Source organism: Oncorhynchus mykiss, chromosome 25 (assembly GCF_057628025.1).
Source record: "Oncorhynchus mykiss isolate SJ-2025 chromosome 25, ASM5762802v1, whole genome shotgun sequence".
NCBI lineage: Eukaryota > Metazoa > Chordata > Actinopteri > Salmoniformes > Salmonidae > Oncorhynchus > Oncorhynchus mykiss.
The window spans coordinates 16,012,194-16,033,066 of record NC_143046.1 but is presented as its reverse complement, the minus strand read 5'-3'; the positions used below and the strand labels follow the sequence as shown (position 1 = coordinate 16,033,066).

Below are 20,873 nucleotides of genomic sequence, written 5' to 3'. Positions count from 1 at the left end.
GTGCACTATCTAGGGAATAGTGTGCACTATATGGAGAATAGGGTGCACTGTATAGAGAATAATGTGCACTATATAGGGAATAGGGTGCACTATATAGGGAATCGTGTGCACTATATAGAGAATAGGGTGCACTATATAGGGAATAGTGTGCACTATATGGAGAATAGGGTGCACTATATAGGGAATAGGGTGCACTATATAGGGAATAGGGTGCACTATATAGGGAATAGGGTGCATTATATAGGGAATAGGGTGTTGTATATAGGGAATAGGGTGTACTAAATAGGGAATAGGGTGCACTATATAGGGAATAGTGTGTACTATATAGGGAATAGGGTGTACTATATAGGGAATAGGGTGCACAATATAGGGAATAGGGTGCACTATATAGGGAATAGGGTGAACTGTATAGGGAATAGGGTGCACTATATACGGAATAGAGTGTACTATATAGGGAATAGGGTGCACTATATAGGGAATAGGGTGCACTATATAGGGAATAGGGTGCACTATATAGGGAATAGTGTGCACTATATAGGGAATAGTGTGCACTATATAGAGAATAGGGTGCACTATATAGGGAATACTGTGCATTATAAGGAGAATAGGGTGCACTATATAGGGAATAGGGTGCACTATATAGGGAATAGTGTGCACTATATAGGGAATAGGGTGCACTATATGGAGAATAGGGTGCACTATATAGGGAATAGTGTGCATTCTAAGGAGAATAGGGTGCACTATCTAGGGAATAGTGTGCATTATATGGAGAATAGGGTGCACTGTATAGAGAATAGTGTGCACTATATAGGGAATAGGGTGCACTATATAGGGAATTGTGTGCACTATATGGAGAATAGGGTGCACTATCTAGGGAATAGTGTGCACTAAATGGAGAATAGGGTGCATTGTATAGAGAATAGGGTGCACTATATAGGGAATAGGGTGCACTATATAGGGAATCGTGTGCACTATATGGAGGATAGGGTGCACTATATAGGGAATAGTGTGCACTATATGGAGAATAGGGTGCACTATATAGGGAATAGTGTGCACTATATAGGGAATAGGGTGCACTATATAGGTAATAGGGTGCACTATATAGGGAATAGGGTGTATTATATAGGGAATAGGGTGTACAAATAGGGAATAGGGTGTACTATATAGGGAATAGGGTGTACTATATAGGGAATAGGGTGCACAATATAGGGAATAGGGTGCACTATATAGGGAATAGGGTGAACTGTATAGGGAATAGGGTGCACTATATAGGGAATAGAGTGTACTTTATAGGGAATAGGGTGCACTATATAGGGAATAGGGTGCACTGTATAGAGAATACGGTGCACTATATAGGGAATAGGGTGCACTATATAGGGAATAGGGTGCACTATATAGGGAATAGGGTGCACTATATAGGGAATAGGGTGCACTATATGGAGAATAGGGTGCACTATCTAGGGAATAGTGTGCACTATATGGATAATATGGTGCACTCTATAGAGAATAGTGTGCACTATATAGGGAATAGGGTGCACTGTATAGGGAATCGTGTGCACTCTATGGAGAATAGGGTGCACTATATGGAGAATAGGGTGCACTATATAGGGAATAGGGTGCACTATATAGGGAATAGTGTGCACTATATAGGGTGCCACTTGGGACATTATCTGCCAAACACTTACCATCATAATAGAGACATGCTGGTTTCTTCTAGCCTGTTCATAGATGCCTGTAGTTAGTTACACATTCATTCACACAACTATTATTGTTAATATATTCCAGTATTCCTGTAGAGAAATCAGATAGGAGGTGATCAAATGGAGGGCTGTTGATTCAACAAAGACCTTGTGGTTGAAACGTCAGCGATTATAAGACACATAATATAATACAATATTATTCTACTGTATTACAATACTATGATAGTTATATTTTATCATATTACACCAGCCTTTCCTCTTGTCTTTGTTAGAGTCTAAATCCCCAGGAGATACGTACAGTATTTACCTGGTAGGGCTAACCTCTGTTTAGGTGACCAGTGTTACTGAGAGCCCATAGACACTATTTACCTGGTAGGACTAACCTCTGTTTAGGTGACCAGTATTACTGAGAGCCCATAGACACTATTTACCTGGTAGGGCTATCCTCTGTTTAGGTGACCAGTATTACTGAGAGCCCATAGACACTATTTACCTGGTAGGACTAACCTCTGTTTAGATGAGCAGTATTACTGAGAGCCCATAGACACTATTTATCTGGTAGGACTAACCTCTGTTTAGATGACCAGTATTACTGAGAGCCCATAGACACTATTTACCTGGTAGGGCTATCCTCTGTTTAGATGACCAGTATTACTGAGAGCCCATAGACACTATTTACCTGGTAGGACTAACCTCTGTTTAGGTGACCAGTATTACTGAGAGCCCATAGACACTATTTACCTGGTAGGACTAACCTCTGTTTAGGTGACCAGTATTACTGAGAGCCCATAGACACTATTTACCTGGTAGGGCTATCCTCTGTTTAGGTGACCAGTATTACTGAGAGCCCATAGACACTATTTACATGGTAGGACTAACCTCTGTTTAGGTGACCAGTATTACTGAGAGCCCATAGACACTATTTACCTGGTAGGGCTATCCTCTGTTTAGATGACCAGTATTACTGAGAGCCCATAGACACTATTTACCTGGTAGGACTAACCTCTGTTTAGGTGACCAGTATTACTGAGAGCCCATAGACACTATTTACCTGGTAGGGCTATCCTCTGTTTAGGTGACCAGTATTACTGAGAGCCCATATACACTATTTACCTGGTAGGACTAACCTCTGTTTAGATGACCAGTATTACTGAGAGCCCATAGACACTATTTACATGGTAGGGCTAACCTCTGTTTAGGTGACCAGTATTACTGCGAGCCCATAGACACTATTTACCTGGTAGGACTAACCTCTGTTTAGGTGACCAGTATTACTGAGAGCCCATAGATGTATGCATGGCTGTGACTCTTGTCTTGGTGTCCAACTCTGTTGCCCTCTTTTCTCTCTGTTATCTGCAGCAGAACGTCAACGACGCCATGCACTGCTCCTCAATGACCAGAATGAGTGGGAACGGGAACGGGGGAGGAGGAGGTGAAGGTGGAGGTGGAGGAGAGAACGGACGCATCCTAACTCACGACTTCCCTGAAACAGTCCAGACTCTCTCCTGCATGAGCCACACCGCCAGCATGGGGCTCAGCGCCTCCGGCCTGTGATCACATGACTTGGCATAAGGGGCTGAGCAGGAGACTTACAAAGATGGCCACATTAATGGTGACATTGACCTTATGAACATGGCCCTCTTTCTGACCCGTTTGTTTGTGTGGCGGCTGCGTGCTGTGTGCCGGAGACGGATGCGCTCTGAAATCACTCACTACAAACAGGGGAAACATGTAGATGGAGTATAGAAATGAACAGAAAAGAAGATAAGGAAAATGTTTTGAAAAAGGAGCCATGTGGAGGGATGTGATGTTTTTTGATTATTTTATCATGATTTTTTTTTAAAGGTGTTCCTTTCTGTGTTAAAAAGAGAACAATCCCGTAAATACCGCCTGCCCTGCCCTGACCTCTTCTGCCCTGCCCTGACCTCTTCTGCCCTGCCCTGACCTCTTCTGCCCTGCCCTGACCTCTTCTGCCCTGACCTGACCTCTTCTGCCCTGCCCTGACCTCTCCTGCCCTGCCCTGACATCTTCTGCCCTGACCTGACCTCTTCTGCCCTGACCTGACCTCTTCTGCCCTGCCCTGCCCTGACCTCTCCTACCCTGCGCTGACCTCTTCTGCCCTGCGCTGACCTCTCAGTCCCTGACCTGAGCTGTGGCCGTTCTCTTGTCTGTCTGTCTGTCTGTCTGTCTGTCTGTCTGTCTGTCTGTCTGTCTGTCTGTGTAAAATCTCAGTTCACTACCTACTCTCTCTGACCATTTACTTAGTGATGACGGATCACAAAATGGGTGTTTCTTTGTGTCTTTGCACAGCTAAAAGACAACAATGATAATAATGCTGATTGTTTATTATGGTCATTTTATATTTGTGGCTATGGTTTCTCTCGTGTGTTTTGGACACAGTTACACACGTTATATTGGAAAGGCATCATGAACTGGAACACAAGCATATCAAGCACCAATGCAATCTTAAAATACAGACATGAATAATCATGCACAGAGCTCAGTCATCCCTGGCCTCTCTGAACCATCTGCTGACAGTCCTTCCCACAGAGACTGATCCCTGTATAGGTATGGATTTCATTTGTCCTGATCTCACAGGTGAAAGACGTTTAAATTGATGCTTAACCAGCTGTGTTGTGTTCTCCTCAACATACATGCTGTACTGCTACACCATGCCTTGTGTGTCTGTTGTCGACAGACACACACACTGTCACGTTATTAAACTACCTAGAATGCTTGGTATGACTAGATTTGGAAGTGAGGAAGTATTGACTTAACTTGACAAAGTACCACAGATTAACACCATTGATTTCCTCAGTGGCTCCACTGTATTATTTTGTAGAGAGAGTAGTCATTTTGGAACACAGCCTAACTGACAGAGGAAGGAGGCATGACTTACGCACAGAAACCCCTGCTTGATTTACACGTTCACAGTCAATCAGCCTTTGGCGATCGTTAATGGAAACCATGGAAACGGTGGCTACCACCATGGCAACCAATCTTGTTTCTCTCTCAGTAGTTTGTTATTTTATGACAGAGGTTATTCAGTATTGTTTGATGTTTAGGTCATTGTACGTGTTGCTGTAGCCTATAGGGCTGGCAGCAGAGAGACGCCTCGTTAGGAAACTGGAATCGGAATAAGAGACAGCCTGCCTACAGCTACAAAAGGAACATTTGCTAGCTACACTCTCCAGCTCTGCTCTGGCTCTGTTTGTGTGGGTCTCTGCCATAAAGAGAGCGTTCAACACGGACGCAGCTGTCAGACTGTTTCTGCCATAGTGCTAAACATGGAACAACCTTTCACTCTTGAACATGTTTGACAGTGAAGACAGATACTGGACAGAGATAGACTGCTTACATCAAATATATCTCATCTCTCCATCCACTATGTATATAAAAGGGTTGATTCTTCTCTACTGCAGTGAAACTTGTTATTCTACTCTGACCCAATCTGCCTCTCTGCCTGACTCTGTGATGCTTCTGTTCTTCATCTTCTCTAGTTCTTCCTCTCTTCTCTAGTTCTTCTTCTTCTCCTTTAGTTATTCTCCTTTAGTTCTTCCTCTCTTCTCCTTTAGTTCTTCCTCTCTTCTCCTTTAGTTCTTCCCCTCTTCTCCTTTAGTTATTCCTATCTTCTCCTTTAGTTATTCCTCTCTTCTCCTTTAGTTCTTCCTCTCTTCTCCTTTAGTTCTTCCTCTCTTCTCCTTTAGTTCTTCCCCTCTTCTCCTTTAGTTCTTCCTCTCTTCTCCTTTAGTTCTTCCTCTCTTCTCCTTTAGTTCTTCCCCTCTTCTCCTTTAGTTCTTCTCCTTTAGTTCTTCCCCTCTTCTCCTTTAGTTCTTCCTCTCTTCTCCTTTAGTTCTTCCTCTCTTCTCCTTTAGTTCTTCACCTTTAGTTCATCCCCTCTTCTCCTTTAGTTTTTCTTCTTCTCCTTTAGTTCTTCTTTTTCTCCTTTAGTTCTTCTTTTTCTCCTTTAGTTCTTCTCCTTGAGTTCTTCCTCTCCTCCTTTAGTTCTTCCTCTCTTCTCCTTTAGTCCTTCTTCTTCTCCTTTAGTTCTTCCTCTCTTCTCTAGTTCTTCTTCTTCTCATTTAGTTCTTCCTCTCTTCTCCTTTAGTTCTTCCTCTCTTCTCTAGTTCTTCTTCTTCTCCTTTAGTTCATCCTCTCTTCTCCTTTAGTTCTTCCTCTCTTCTCTAGTTCTTCTTCTTCTCCTTTAGTTCTTCCTCTATTCTCTAGTTCTTCTTCTTCTCCTTCAGTTCTTCCTCTCTCCTCCTTTAGTTCTTCCTCTCTTCTCCTTTAGTCCTTCTTCTCCTTTAGTTCTTCCTCTCTTCTCTAGTTCTTCTTCTTCTCCTTTAGTTCTTCCTCTCTTCTCCTTTAGTCCTTCTTCTCCTTTAGTTCTTCCTCTCTTCTCTAGTTCTTCTTCTTCTCCATTAGTTCTTCCTCTCTTCTCCTTTAGTTCTTCCTCTCTTCTCCTTTAGTTCTTCTTCTTCTCCTTTAGTTCTTTCTCTCTTCTCCTGTAGTTCTTCTTCTTCTGCTTTAGTTATTCTTCTCATGTAGTTCTTCCTCTCTTCTCCTTTAGTTATTCTTCTTCTCCTTTGTTCTTCCTCTCTTCTCCTTTAGTTATTCTTCTTCTGCTTTAGTTCTTCCCCTCTGCTCCTTTATTTCTTCCCCTCTTCTCCTTTAGTTCTTCCCCTCTTCTCCTTTAGTTATTCTCCTTTAGCTCATCCCCTCTTCTCCTTTAGTTCTTCCGCTCTTCTCCTTTAGTTCTTCCCCTCTTCTCCTTTAGTTAATTCTCTCTTCTCCTTGAGTTCTTTAGTGTTGTATTGATGAAGGCACAGCACAAAGTGAGTCCTTGGCAGACGTTTTCATCTCAAGAGAATGAGATGTTTTATATGCCCTAACAGATTTAGAAAAATACATTCAATGTTTTGTTTCGTATAGAGAGTTTGAGAGCTGCAAAAAATGATGTTTCACACTTTGAGAAAGTGTAGAAAAAGCAGATGTTGAATAATGCGTAGACAATGTTTGAACCACTTAAAAGTGGAACTTGAGCCAATATCATTCTGTTATTTGAATAAAAGGGATGTTCAGTTGGTGTTTCGTTTGGTGTTTATGACTGAACAACATTTTACTTTTCTTCTTTCTTCTTTTCTTTTTTCAAAAAGTTTTAATACACGGATATGAAGGGTTATGATATGAAGGGTTATGATATGAAGGGTTAGGATATGAAGCGTTATGATATGAAGGGTTATGATATGAAGTTTTATGATATGAAGGGTTATGATATGAAGGGTTATGATATGAAGCGTTATGAAATGAAGGGTTATGATATGAAGGGTTATGATATGAAGCGTTATGATATGAAGGGTTATGATATGAAGGGTTATGATATGACGCGTTATGATATGAAGGGTTATGATATGAAGGGTTATGATATGAAGCGTTATGAAATGAAGGGTTATGATATGAAGGGTTATGATATCAAGCGTTATGATATGAAGGGTTATGATATGAAGGGTTATGATATGAAGCGTTATGATATGAAGGGTTATGATATGAAGCGTTATGATATGAAGGGTTATGATATGAAGGGTTATGATATGAAGCGTTATGATATGAAGGGTTAGGATATTAAGCGTTATGATATGAAGGGTTATGATATGAAGGGTTATGATATAAAGTGATTATTTAGTTTGTTCACCTGAAAACCTCACAGTATCGTTTTTTTTATACATCACTACTGAAAGATGTTGCAGAATAAAACATTTATAAAATACATGGAGATCATTCATGAATAAGAGAAAAGACAAACTTTTGAGAAATGAAAGTTTTCTTAACAAAGTGTCTCTGAAGAAAGTCATCATGCTTTTTGTAACTGAATAAAGGAATAAACTATGTCAATATGTTTGTTTTGTTTTTTTCGGTGTACAAAACGTTAGGAACACCTTCCTAATATGGAGTTGCACCCCCCTTTACCCTCAGAACAGCCTCAATTCTGTTCTGGTCACTGAGAGCACAAACATTAGGAACACCTGCTCTTTCGATAACAGAGTTACCAGATGAATCCAGGTTAAAACTATGATCCCTTATCGATGTCACTTGTTAAATCCACTTCAATCAGTGTAGCTGAAGGGGAGGAGGCAGGTTAAAGAAGGATTTTTAAGCCTTGAGACAATTGAGACATGGATTGTGTATGTGTGCCATTCAGAAGGTGAATGGGCAAGACAATATATTTAAGTGCTTTTGAACAGGGTGTGGTGTTCGTGTCAATAACTGCAGCACTGCTGGTTTTTCATGCTCAACAGTTTCCGTGTGCATCAAGAACGGTCCACCACCCAAAGGACATCCAGCCAACTTGACACAACTGTGGGAAGCATTGGAGTCAACATGGGCCAGCATCCCTGTGGGAAGGAGTTGTTGGTGTTTCTAATGGAAGGAATGTGTTTATAATGGAAGGAAGGTGTTCCTAATGGAAGGAAGGTATTCCTAATGGAAGGATGGTGTTCCTAATGTTTTGTACACTCCAGAGTCTTTTATATATACAGTATAACAATGGAAAAAGGAATAGGTATATTTTCACAATTGAGGATTCCTTACATGCAATACCTTATAAATACACAGACTGGATAATTTTCCTCATGTTCCCTCTACTGTATCTAACCTGCTTCAGGGCATTTATATGGAAAAACACCCTCATGGTTTATAACTCTTGTTCCTAGCATGATGCTCATTTCTTTAAATAATTGACATACGTGTGCTTTTAACCTCATTTCTGGGGAGAGAGCTGCTCAGTCCCTTTGGCGCTGTGTCACAGTGTGTGTGTCATTATCACAGATATATTAATACTGCATATGGAAGCCCATCAATGTGAAGAAAAGAGGCCTGCTGCACTCGCTTTCAGAACATGATATACATCTAAATGTCAACTGTGACTATTTCAAATGACAACTTTGACAACAAACAACTGGCCCCTTTTTCACCTTTTTAATTAATTCATATATCCTTTATCTAACCAGGGGAGTCACACTGAGATCTCTCTGTATACTGTGGGGCTGTTTTAGGGAAGAGATACAAGGTATACCATTATTGTAACTTACAGTACTGTACAAACCTAAACGCATCACCAACACTTTAATTCTTTGACATGTGGAAGGGAACTGTGATGATGAAATGATGTTCGGTAGCTGTGTGGGTGTTTGTATGTGTGAACATGTGACCACCGTTTCTATTTTGCTCCCTGTGATTATAGTACCATCATCCCCTGTAAACTCTCTCCTGCTGTCTGTCTGTCTGTCTGTCTGTCTGTCTGTCTGTCTGTCTGTCTGTCTGTCTGTCTGTCTGTCTGTCTGTGGTGAGGCTCTATAACTATGAACCACTTCCTGCACACAAATAGTAGCCATTGAATGGTCATTGAGGTGTTGTTGTATCTCAGTAAGTAGCCATTGAATGGTCATTGAGGTGTTGTTGTATCTCAGTAAGTAGCCAGTGAATGGTCATTGAGGTGTTGTTGTATCTCAGTAAGTAGCCAGTGAATGGTCAGTGAGGTGTTGTTGTATCTCAGTAAGTAGCCAGTGAATGGTCAGTGAGGTGTTGTTGTATCTCAGTAAGCAGCCAGTGAATGGTCAGTGAGGTGTTGTTTTATCTCAGTAAGCAGCCAGTGAATGGTCAGTGAGGTGTTGTTGTATCTCAGTAAGTAGCCAGTGAATGGTCATTGAGGTGTTGTTGTATCTCAGTAAGTAGCCAGTGAATGGTCAGTGAGGTGTTGTTGTATCTCAGTAAGTAGCCAGTGACTGGTCAGTGAGGTGTTGTTGTATCTCAGTAAGTAGCCAGTGAATGGTCATTGAGGTGTTGTTGTATCTCAGTAAGTAGCCAGTGAATGGTCAGTGAGGTGTTGTTGTATCTCAGTAAGTAGCCAGTGAATGGTCAGTGAGGTGTTGTTGTATCTCAGTAAGTAGCCAGTGAATGGTCAGTGAGGTGTTGTTGTATCTCAGTAAGTAGCCAGTGAATGGTCATTGGGGTGTTGTTGTATCTCAGTAAGTAGCCAGTGAATGGTCATTGGGGTGTTGTTGTATCTCAGTAAGTAGCCAGTGAATGGTCAGTGAGGTGTTGTTGTATCTCAGTAAGTAGCCAGTGAATGGTCATTGGGGTGTTGTTGTATCTCAGTAAGCAGCCAGTGAATGGTCATTGGGGTGTTGTTGTATCTCAGTAAGCAGCCAGTGAATGGTCATTGGGGTGTTGTTGTATCTCAGTAAGTAGCCAGTGAATGGTCATTGGGGTGTTGTTGTATCTCAGTAAGTAGCCAGTGAATGGTCATTGGGGTGTTGTTGTATCTCAGTAAGTAGCCAGTGAATGGTCATTGGGGTGTTGTTGTATCTCAGTAAGTAGCCAGTGAATGGTCATTGGGGTGTTGTTGTATCTCAGTAAGTAGCCAGTGAATGGTCATTGGGGTGTTGTTGTATCTCAGTAAGTAGCCAGTGAATGGTCATTGAGGTGTTGTTGTATCTCAGTAAGTAGCCAGTGAATGGTCATTGAGGTGTTGTCGTATCTCAGTAAGTAGCCAGTGAATGGTCATTGAGGTGTTGTTGTATCTCAGTAAGTAGCCAGTGAATTGTCAGTGAGGTGTTGTTGTATCTCAGTAAGTAGCCAGTGAATGGTCATTGAGGTGTTGTTGTATCTCAGTAAGTAGCCAGTGAATGGTCATTGGGGTGTTGTTGTATCTCAGTAAGTAGCCAGTGAATGGTCATTGGGGTGTTGTTGTATCTCAGTAAGTAGCCAGTGAATGGTCATTGGGGTGTTGTTGTATCTCAGTAAGTAGCCAGTGAATGGTCATTGGGGTGTTGTTGTATCTCAGTAAGTAGCCAGTGAATGGTCATTGAGGTGTTGTCGTATCTCAGTAAGCAGCCAGTGAATGGTCATTGAGGTGTTGTTGTATCTCAGTAAGTAGCCAGTGAATGGTCATTGAGGTGTTGTTGTATCTCAGTAAGTAGCCAGTGAATGGTCAGTGAGGTGTTGTTGTATCTCAGTAAGCAGCCAGTGAATGGTCATTGGGGTGTTGTTGTATCTCAGTAAGCAGCCAGTGAATGGTCATTGGGGTGTTGTTGTATCTCAGTAAGTAGCCAGTGAATGGTCATTGAGGTGTTGTTGTATCTCAGTAAGCAGCCAGTGAATGGTCATTGGGGTGTTGTTGTATCTCAGTAAGCAGCCAGTGAATGATCAGTGAGGTGTTGTTGTATCTCAGTAAGTAGCCAGTGAATGGTCATTGAGGTGTTGTTGTATCTCAGTAAGCAGCCAGTGAATGGTCATTGGGGTGTTGTTGTATCTCAGTAAGCAGCCAGTGAATGGTCATTGAGGTGTTGTTGTATCTCAGTAAGCAGCCAGTGAATGGTCAGTGAGGTGTTGTTGTATCTCAGTAAGTAGCCAGTGAATGGTCATTGGGGTGTTGTTGTATCTCAGTAAGTAGCCAGTGAATGGTCATTGAGGTGTTGTTGTATCTCAGTAAGCAGCCAGTGAATGGTCATTGGGGTGTTGTTGTATCTCAGTAAGCAGCCAGTGAATGGTCATTGAGGTGTTGTTGTATCTCAGTAAGTAGCCAGTGAATGGTCAGTGAGGTGTTGTTGTATCTCAGTAAGCAGCCAGTGAATGGTCATTGGGGTGTTGTTGTATCTCAGTAAGTAGCCAGTGAATGGTCATTGAGGTGTTGTTGTATCTCAGTAAGTAGCCAGTGAATGGTCATTGAGGTGTTGTTGTATCTCAGTAAGTAGCCAGTGAATGGTCATTGGGGTGTTGTTGTATCTCAGTAAGCAGCCAGTGAATGGTCATTGAGGTGTTGTTGTATCTCAGTAAGTAGCCAGTGAATGGTCAGTGAGGTGTTGTTGTATCTCAGTAAGCAGCCAGTGAATGGTCAGTGAGGTGTTGTTGTATCTCAGTAAGCAGCCAGTGAATGGTCAGTGAGGTGTTGTTGTATCTCAGTAAGTAGCCAGTGAATGGTCAGTGAGGTGTTGTTGTATCTCAGTAAGCAGCCAGTGAATGGTCAGTGAGGTGTTGTTGTATCTCAGTAAGTAGCCAGTGAATGGTCATTGAGTTGTTGTTGTATCTCAGTAAGTAGCCAGTGAATGGTCAGTGAGGTGTTGTTGTATCTCAGTAAGTAGCCAGTGAATGGTCAGTGAGGTGTTGTTGTATCTCAGTAAGTAGCCAGTGAATGGTCAGTGAGGTGTTGTTGTATCTCAGTAAGTAGCCAGTGAATGGTCAGTGAGGTGTTGTTGTATCTCAGTAAGCAGCCAGTGAATGGTCAGTGAGGTGTTGTTGTAGCTCAGTAAGCAGCCAGTGAATGGTCAGTGAGGTGTTGTTGTATCTCAGTAAGTAGCCAGTGAATGGTCATTGAGTTGTTGTTGTATCTCAGTAAGTAGCCAGTGAATGGTCAGTGAGGTGTTGTTGTATCTCAGTAAGTAGCCAGTGAATGGTCAGTGAGGTGTTGTTGTATCTCAGTAAGTAGCCAGTGAATGGTCAGTGAGGTGTTGTTGTATCTCAGTAAGTAGCCAGTGAATGGTCAGTGAGGTGTTGTTGTATCTCAGTAAGCAGCCAGTGAATGGTCAGTGAGGTGTTGTTGTATCTCAGTAAGTAGCCAGTGAATGGTCATTCAGGTGTTGTTGTATCTCAGTAAGTAGCCAGTGAATGGTCAGTGAGGTGTTGTTGTATCTCAGTAAGCAGCCAGTGAATGGTCAGTGAGGTGTTGTTGTAGCTCAGTAAGCAGCCAGTGAATGGTCAGTGAGGTGTTGTTGTATCTCAGTAAGTAGCCAGTGAATGGTCAGTGAGGTGTTGTTGTATCTCAGTAAGTAGCCAGTGAATGGTCAGTGAGGTGTTGTTGTATCTCAGTAAGCAGCCAGGGGAGAATTACAGTAAACTCCTGCTGCGTCTCATTCTCAAGAGACTGAAACCACATAGAGATACATGGAGGGAGGGAGAGAGGGGGAGGGAGAGATGGAGGGAGGGAAGTAGGAAGTGAGAAAGAGTTGGGAAATGGAGCAAAAAAAACAGGGAGAGAGAGAGAGACCATCTTAGTATAGACGGGAACGTGATTGGAAGTGAGGGTTGGTTAATTGAGTCCAGGTGCAGATCACACACACACTCATCCTCACATTAGACCAGAGTGCGCACACACACACATCTTTCCTCCCGAGGAGAACAGTTAATGGCGGAGAACTGACATCCCTCTTCATCGACCTGTCAGCTGTCACATCCTCCTCGTCCTGGTCTTCCTCCTACTATAATCATCCCATATTCTCCTCCTTTTCTTTTATCCTACCACCTTCCTCTTTTCCTATCCTTTTCTTCCTCTTCTCATCCAGGGTGACAGTGACAAAATGTATGTTTCAGGAGATGAGGCTGTCTGTAGCAGTCACAGACTTCATCCTGTCAATCTCACTAACAGAAAGATGTTTTTTCTGTTTGGTACAGTAAGTTCTAGTCATATGTATTCAGGGCAGAGCACTACTGTACAGATAGACAACACAATCACTATGGAGGACTTAACTATTCACTACTGTACAGATAGACAACACGATCACTATGGAGGACTTAACTATTCACTACTGTACTGATAGACAACACAATCACTATGGAGGACTTAACTATTCACTACTGTACAGATAGACAACACAATCACTATGGACTTAACTAGTCACTACTGTACTGATAGATAACACAATCTCTATGGATGACTTAACTATTCACTACTGTACTGATAGATAACACAATCACTATGGAGGACTTAACTATTCACTACTGTACAGATAGATAACACAATCACTATGGAGGACTTAACTATTCACTACTGTACTGATAGACAACACAATCACTATGGAGGACTTAACTATTCACTACTGTACATATAGACAACACAATCACTATGGAGGACTTAACTATTCACTACTGTACATATAGACAACACAATCACTATGGAGGACTTAACTATTCACTACTGTACAGATAGATAACACAATCACTATGGAGGACTTAACTATTCACTACTGTACTGATAGATAACACAATCACTATGGAGGACTTACCTGTTCACTACTGTACAGATAGACAACACAATCACTATGGAGGACTTAACTATTCACTACTGTACTGATAGATAACACAATCACTATGGACTTAACTGTTCACTACTGTACTGATAGATAACACAATCACTATGGAGGACTTAACTATTCACTACTGTACAGATAGATAACACAATCACTATGGAGGACTTAACTATTCAACACTGTACAGATAGATAACACAATCACTATGGAGGACTTAACTATTCACTACTGTACTGATAGATAACACAATCACTATGGACTTAACTATTCACTACTGTACTGATAGATAACACAATCACTATGGAGGACTTAACTATTCACTACTGTACTGATAGACAACACAATCACTATGGAGGACTTAACCATTCACTACTGTACAGATAGATAACACAATCACTATGGAGGACTTAACTATTCACTACTGTACTGATAGATAACACAATCACTATGGACTTAACTATTCACTACTGTACTGATAGACAACACAATCACTATGGAGGACTTAACTATTCACTACTGTACTGATAGATAACACAATCACTATGGAGGACTTAACTATTCACTACTGTACAGATAGACAACACAATCACTATGGACTTAACTATTCATTACTGTACTGATAGATAACACAATCACTATGGAGGACTTAACTATTCACTACTGTACTGATAGATAACACAATCACTATGGAGGACTTAACTATTCACTACTGTACAGATAGATAACACAATCACTATGGAGGACTTAACTATTCACTACTGTACAGATAGATAACACAATCACTATGGAGGACTTAACTATTCACTACTGTACAGATAGACAACACAATCACTATGGACTTAACTAGTCACTACTGTACTGATAGACAACACAATCACTATGGAGGACTTAACTATTCACTACTGTACTGATAGATAACACAATCACTATGAAGGACTTAACTATTGACTTACACTGGAAGCACTCTGGTTTGTCTACATCTTATCACTACCATACGCTTTCTGTCTCTCCCTCTCTTTCTCTCTTCTGTTTTCTCAAATATTTCGCTCTCTCCCTCATGTTTTCATTATTCTGTCTGTGAAGAGAGGTAATGTTTGAGTGAGTACTCCTCAGATTTAATCCGTGTTGTTACAAATGGGAGAGGAAAGGAAATTCATGTCTGTGAAGACGCTGTTGCCATGTTAAACTCAGACAATGTGGTCATGAAGAAAGCATTGTTGTTTTAACTTGATTGATTTATAGAATTTTCAGATTAGAGTACAGTGACTATCATGCGCATAGACAGACACATGCATACACACGCACAGACACACACAAACACACACACAGACAAACACAAACAGACAAACACACACACACACAAACACACACACACACACACACAGACACACACACACACACGCCTGAATGATGGTGAGCTCGCTTCGCAGCAGTAAATAGCAAGGTAAATATTTTATCCAAAGCTGTCTTTTTCTCAGGGCAGTCTAAATGGTTTATTCAGGGGAAATTCACACACACACACACACACCGTACACACACAGACATACACGCACACGCCTGAAGCATGATGGTGAGCTTGCTTCACAGCAGTTTAGTAATCCAGACAGATGTCAGGTCCTGTACATCTTAGAGACGTAAAGCCTGAACCTGTATCTCATATCTCTGTCTAACAGACTAGCAACTTCCTCTTTCCTCTCTTTCTTCCCTCTAATACTCATCTTAATACATTACCCATTGATTTGTTACATTATTCACTGGAGGAAAGGTCATTCTATTATGATACGTTTGTTCATACATCCAAAGCGTCACAGGATGGTGTTCCAACCATCCCAATTAGACTTGCCTGGAGAGTAGAAACAGCCAGGAGACTGAGAGAGGCTGTACAGAAAGCCAGGAGACTGAGAGAGGCTGTACAGAAAGCCAGGAGACTGAGAGAGGTTGTACAGAAAGCCAGGAGTCTGAGAGAGGCTGTACAGAAAGCCAGGAGACTGAGAGAGGCTGTACAGAAAGCCAGGAGACTAAGAGAGGCTGTACAGAAACCTTCATCACTCTATTCCTCCATCTGTCCATCCATGTGTGGATGGGGGCCAGGTGAAGAAGATGGATGGAGGAAGTAAGTGGGTACTGGAGAGTGTGAGCGAGAGAGCGAAGGAGAGACAGCGAGAGGGGGAGAGTGAAGTAGGGTGAGAAAGGGAGATCAAGAAAGCGAGGGAGAGAGTGGGAGGAAAGAGAGAGGGATAGAAATAGAGATGTATGGTGGTTTACATTGTTCCAGACATGATGACAGATGATGAAATTACAGAGCAGGCCTAGTTGGAGCGGCGATCAAACTGCAGGCAGCTGATTGGACGGCCCGGGCGACCCCCAGCCAATCACAGAAGCAGATGGGGTCAGTGCAAAGAAACAGGAAATAGCTCCCATTTACATGCAATATCTCATCCAAAGGAGCCAGAAAACCTTCCGTTTGATGACCTCTGTTCAAAGCCATGGTTATATTGTCCATAACATCACTTTTAATTGTCTTTTGGCCAAAGCAGAATGGTTTTTGGTAGATTGTGAATGTTGGTTTAGTTTGAGGGTAAAGTATTTCAGTTAGGTTCAGTTGAAGTAAAGCTATGTGTTTTGTTCAATGTCAAATGTCCTCTCTGTCACTGGGCTCTGGAGTGGCGCAGCGGTCTAAGCCACGGCATAGAGGCTTTGAAACAGACACCCTGGTTCGATTCCAGGCTGTATCACATGGCCGGGTTTGGCCGTCATTGTAAATACACATTTTTTCTTAACTGACTTGCCAAGATCAATAAAGGTTACATTTAAAATATATATATAAACTCAGCAAAAAAGAAAGGACCCTGTCTTTCAAAGATAATTCATAAAAATCCAAATAACTTCACAGATCTTCATTGTAAAGGGTTTAAACACGTTTCCCATTCTTGTTCAATAAGCCATAAACAATTAATGAACGTGCACCTGTGGAACGGTCGTTAAGACAATTAACAGCTTACAGACGATAGGCAATTAAGGTCACAGTTAGAACACTACACAGGCCTTTCTACTGTCTCTGAAAAACACCAAAAGAAAGATGCCCAGGGTCCCTGCTCATCTGCATGAACGTGCCTTAGGCATGCTGCAAGGAGGCATGAGGAGTGCAGATGTGGCCAGGGCAATAAATTGCAATGTCCGTACTGTGAGACGCCTAAGACAGCGCTACAGTGAGACAGGACGGACAGCTGATCATCCTCGCAGTGACAGACCACGTGTAACAACACCTGCACAGGATCGGGACATCCGAACATCACACCTGCGGGATAGGTACAGGATGGCAACAGCAACTGCCCGAGTTACACCAGGAACGCACAATCCCTCCATCAGTGCTCAGACTGTCCACAATAGTCTGAGAGAGGCTGGACTGAGGGCTTGTAGGCCTGTTGTGAGGCAGGTCCTCACTAGACATCACCGGCAACAGCGTCACCTATGGTCACAAACCCACCGTCGCTGGACCAGACAGGACTGGCAAAAAGTGCTCTTCACTGACGAGTTGCAGTTTTGTCTCACCAGGGGTGATGGTCAATTTCGTGTTTATGGTCGAAGGAATGAGCGTTACACCAAGGCCTGTACTCTGGAGAGGGATCGATTTGGAGGTGGAGGGTCCGTCATGGTCTGGGGCGGTGTGTCACAGCATCATCGGATTGAGCTTGTTGTCATTGCAGGCAATCTCTACGCTGTGCGTTACAGGGGAGACATCCTCCTCCCTCACATGGTACCCTTCCTGCAGGTTCATCCTGACATGACCCTCCAGCATGACAATGCCACCAGCCATACTGCTCGTTCTGTGCGTGATTTCCTGCAAGACAGGAATGTCAGTGTTCTGCCATGGCCAGCGAAGAGCACGGATCTCAATCCCATTGAGCACGTCTGGGATCTGTTGGATCGGAGGGTGAGGGCTAGGGCCATTCCCCACAGAAATGTCTGGGAACATGCATGTGCCTTGATGGAAGAGTGGGGTAACATCTCACTGCAAGAACTGGCAAATCTGGTGCAGTCCATGAGGAGGAGATGCACTGCGGTACTTAATGCAGCTGGTGGCCACACCAGATACTGACTGTTACTTTTGATTTTAACCCTCCCTTTGTTCAGGGACACATTATTCAATTTCTGTTAGTCACATGTCTGTGGAACTTGTTCAGTTTATGTCTCAGTTGTTCAATCTTGTTATGTTCATACAAATATTTCCACATGTTCAATTTGCTGAAAATAAACGGAGTTGACAGTGAGAGGAAGTTTATTTTTTTGCTGAGTTTATATCCTACACGGAAAAATTCTTAGCTTGAATTTAGGTCTCAATTCAGACAGACTGAGTGTTAACCCACATTGGCAGACATCCGCATAGCAGATGTTTTGGCTGGTTTGGAGGTGTGACAGAGTTATGAGCTGACATGCCAGTGAGCGGCTGCTCCTGTGTGTCACCAACCACTCCCTTCCTTATCCCTACTGCCTTAGAAGTTGAAAACGTGTAGACTCTATCGATCGTCGGCTGTCATTATTTCTACTGCATGTTTTCATGTTGATTTGGATGAGCGGACAATACGTCTATCAGTCTAATCACACATTCCAGTGTTTGAATTTGTAAAGTGGCTGGATATAAAGACAGGTGTAGTTTCCTTGCATCCAGTGTCCGTGATAAACTAACGCGAGGAGCCTCTTGTGGATCTGACAGCTCTATCGCAGTTCCACCTTGACACTGCCAAAACAACCACTATGCGGATGTTGGCTAGAACGGATCTGATAGTGTCTATAGCCCTTACTTCAGCTTCTGTTCTTAGTGTATAACTAATGCAGATTTAGCATGGAAGCCAATTGCCTTTGCCATGGAGGTTTAATTAACTAAAATACAGTAGTGCTGCAGGTCTAAGGTGTTTAGGAGATTGAGTGTGCATATGCTCTTGCCTGCACGTGTGTGTGTATCTGTGTGTGTGCATGTTTCTGTGTGTGTGTGTGTGTATCTGTGGGCGTGCATGTTTCTGTGTGTGTGTATCTGTGGGCGTGCATGTTTCTGTGTGTGTGTGTGTGTATCTGTGGGCGTGCATGTTTCTGTGTGTGTGTGTATCTGCCTGCCTTCCTGCCTGTGTACGTTTCTGTCTGCCTGCTACGTTGGTGTACGTACGTGTGTACATTGGTGCATGCCGGGGTGTGTGTGTGCCAGTGTGTGTAATGTATGCGGGTGCGTGGTTGTGATTGTAGTAAACAGGCAATGTGAAGTAAAACCAGCAGAACAATGGATTCCCAGTATGTGAGAGAGACCAGTCAACCTTAAACTCAGTCTCAGTTTAATAACATTCTGAATGGCACAACGCACAACATCCCAGAAATATGATTCCTGCTGCCTGCTAAGAGAGTGGCAGACCTCTCTCTCTCTCTCTCAGTGTACATGTGTGTGTGTGTGTGTGTGTGTGTGTGTGTGTGTGTGTGTGTGTGTGTGTGTGTGTGTGTGTGTGTGTGTGTGTGTGTGTGTGTGTGTGTGTGTGTGTGTATTAGCTTTGCTGAATGCCAACAACAATACACACCTCTCTGTACAATAACAACACAATGAGTCAGCTGGTAAGATGTTAACTATCAAACACACACACACACACACACACACACACCTCTACTGGCCTTCAGTGCAGAATAATCTCCCTTGACTGTGTGTTAGTGAGGGTCCATGTCCTCTCCAGCTCCTCTACAGGCGATTAGCATCAATAATTTAGCACCTCAGAAGGAAAAGTGGTTTCAAACAAGCATCCGTTTCAAATATTCCTTTTTAGCTGCTCAATGCCTGACAGAGAAGAGAGGAGTCCTGTCGTACCACTGCACCACTGTGCTGTCAGGCCCCAGCTGCCTGACAGAGAAGAGAGGAGTCCTGTCGTACCACTGCACCACTGTGCTGTCAGGCCCCAGCTGCCTGACAGAGAAGAGAGGAGTCCTGTCGTACCACTGCACCACTGTGCTGTCAGGCCCCAGCTGCCTGACAGAGAAGAGAGGAGTCCTGTCGTACCACTGCACCACTGTGCTGTCAGGCCCCAGCTGCCTGACAGAGAAGAGAGGAGTCCTGTCGTACCACTGCACCACTGTGCTGTCAGGCCCCAGCTGCCTGACAGAGAAGAGAGGAGTCCTGTCGTACCACTGCACCACTGTGCTGTCAGGCCCCAGCTGCCTGACAGAGAAGAGAGGAGTCCTGTCGTACCACTGCACCACTGTGCTGTCAGGCCCCAGCTGCCTGACAGAGAAGAGAGGAGTCCTGTCGTACCACTGCACCACTGTGCTGTCAGGCCCCAGCTGCCTGACAGAGAAGAGAGGAGTCCTGTCGTACCACTGCACCACTGTGCTGTCAGGCCCCAGCTGCCTGACAGAGAAGAGAGGAGTCCTGTCGTACCACTGCACCACTGTGCTGTCAGGCCCCAGCTGCCTGACAGAGAAGAGAGGAGTCCTGTCGTACCACTGCACCACTGTGCTGTCAGGCCCCAGCTGCCTGACATCTACTTTACAGTACAGTCAAGCCTTGACCCGTAATAAACCAACAGTTTAATATCTGTGACTCCATCCAAAGCTAGTCTCGATGCCATTTGAATTAAATTCATTCAGGAGATTAAATTAGGTTTCAGTGCAAGAATTTAACAATGATGTGTCGTCAAGGCTTTCTTTCTTCTTGAAATGGAATTTCAGATCATTTTCTGAATTGTGTCCGTTGAAATTGATTTGACCGCAACTCTGACCGTCTCTCAAATGGGACGAGGCTCTGGTTACAGGTATTGAGCTGAGGCTCTGGTCACAGGTATTGAGCTGAGGCTCTGGTTACAGGTATTGAGCTGAGGCTCTGGTTACAGGTATTGAGCTGAGGCTCTTGTCACAGGTATTGAGCTGAGGCTCTGGTCACAGGTAATGAGCTGAGGCTCTGGTCACAGGTAACTGTTACATAGGCCTGTTACAGCAATGACACCCTATCTGTTACATAGACCTGTTACAGTAATGACACCCTATCTATTACATAGGCCTGTTACAACAATGACACCCTATCTATTACATAGACATGTTACAGTAATGACACCCTATCTGTTAC

The 20,873-nt window shown here is 43.1% G+C and overlaps 1 protein-coding gene across 3 annotated transcripts in view; it reads left to right on the top strand.

Annotated features, from left to right (window-relative positions):
- LOC110504385 (glutamate receptor 1-like) overlaps positions 1–7,586 on the top strand; it is a 180,806-nt gene extending 173,220 nt beyond the window's left edge. For 2 of the 3 annotated variants that reach the window (XM_090220233.1, XM_090220232.1), the window contains exon 16: positions 3,060–4,446. In XM_090220233.1, the coding sequence (XP_090076359.1) occupies positions 3,060–3,254 (195 nt within the window). In that variant the 3' untranslated portion in view covers positions 3,255–4,446. Of the gene's footprint in view, positions 1–3,059 lie in introns of all 3 variants that reach the window. The other variant, XM_090220231.1, reaches the window with a different exon arrangement.
- Positions 7,587–20,873: the final 13,287 nt, after the last annotated feature.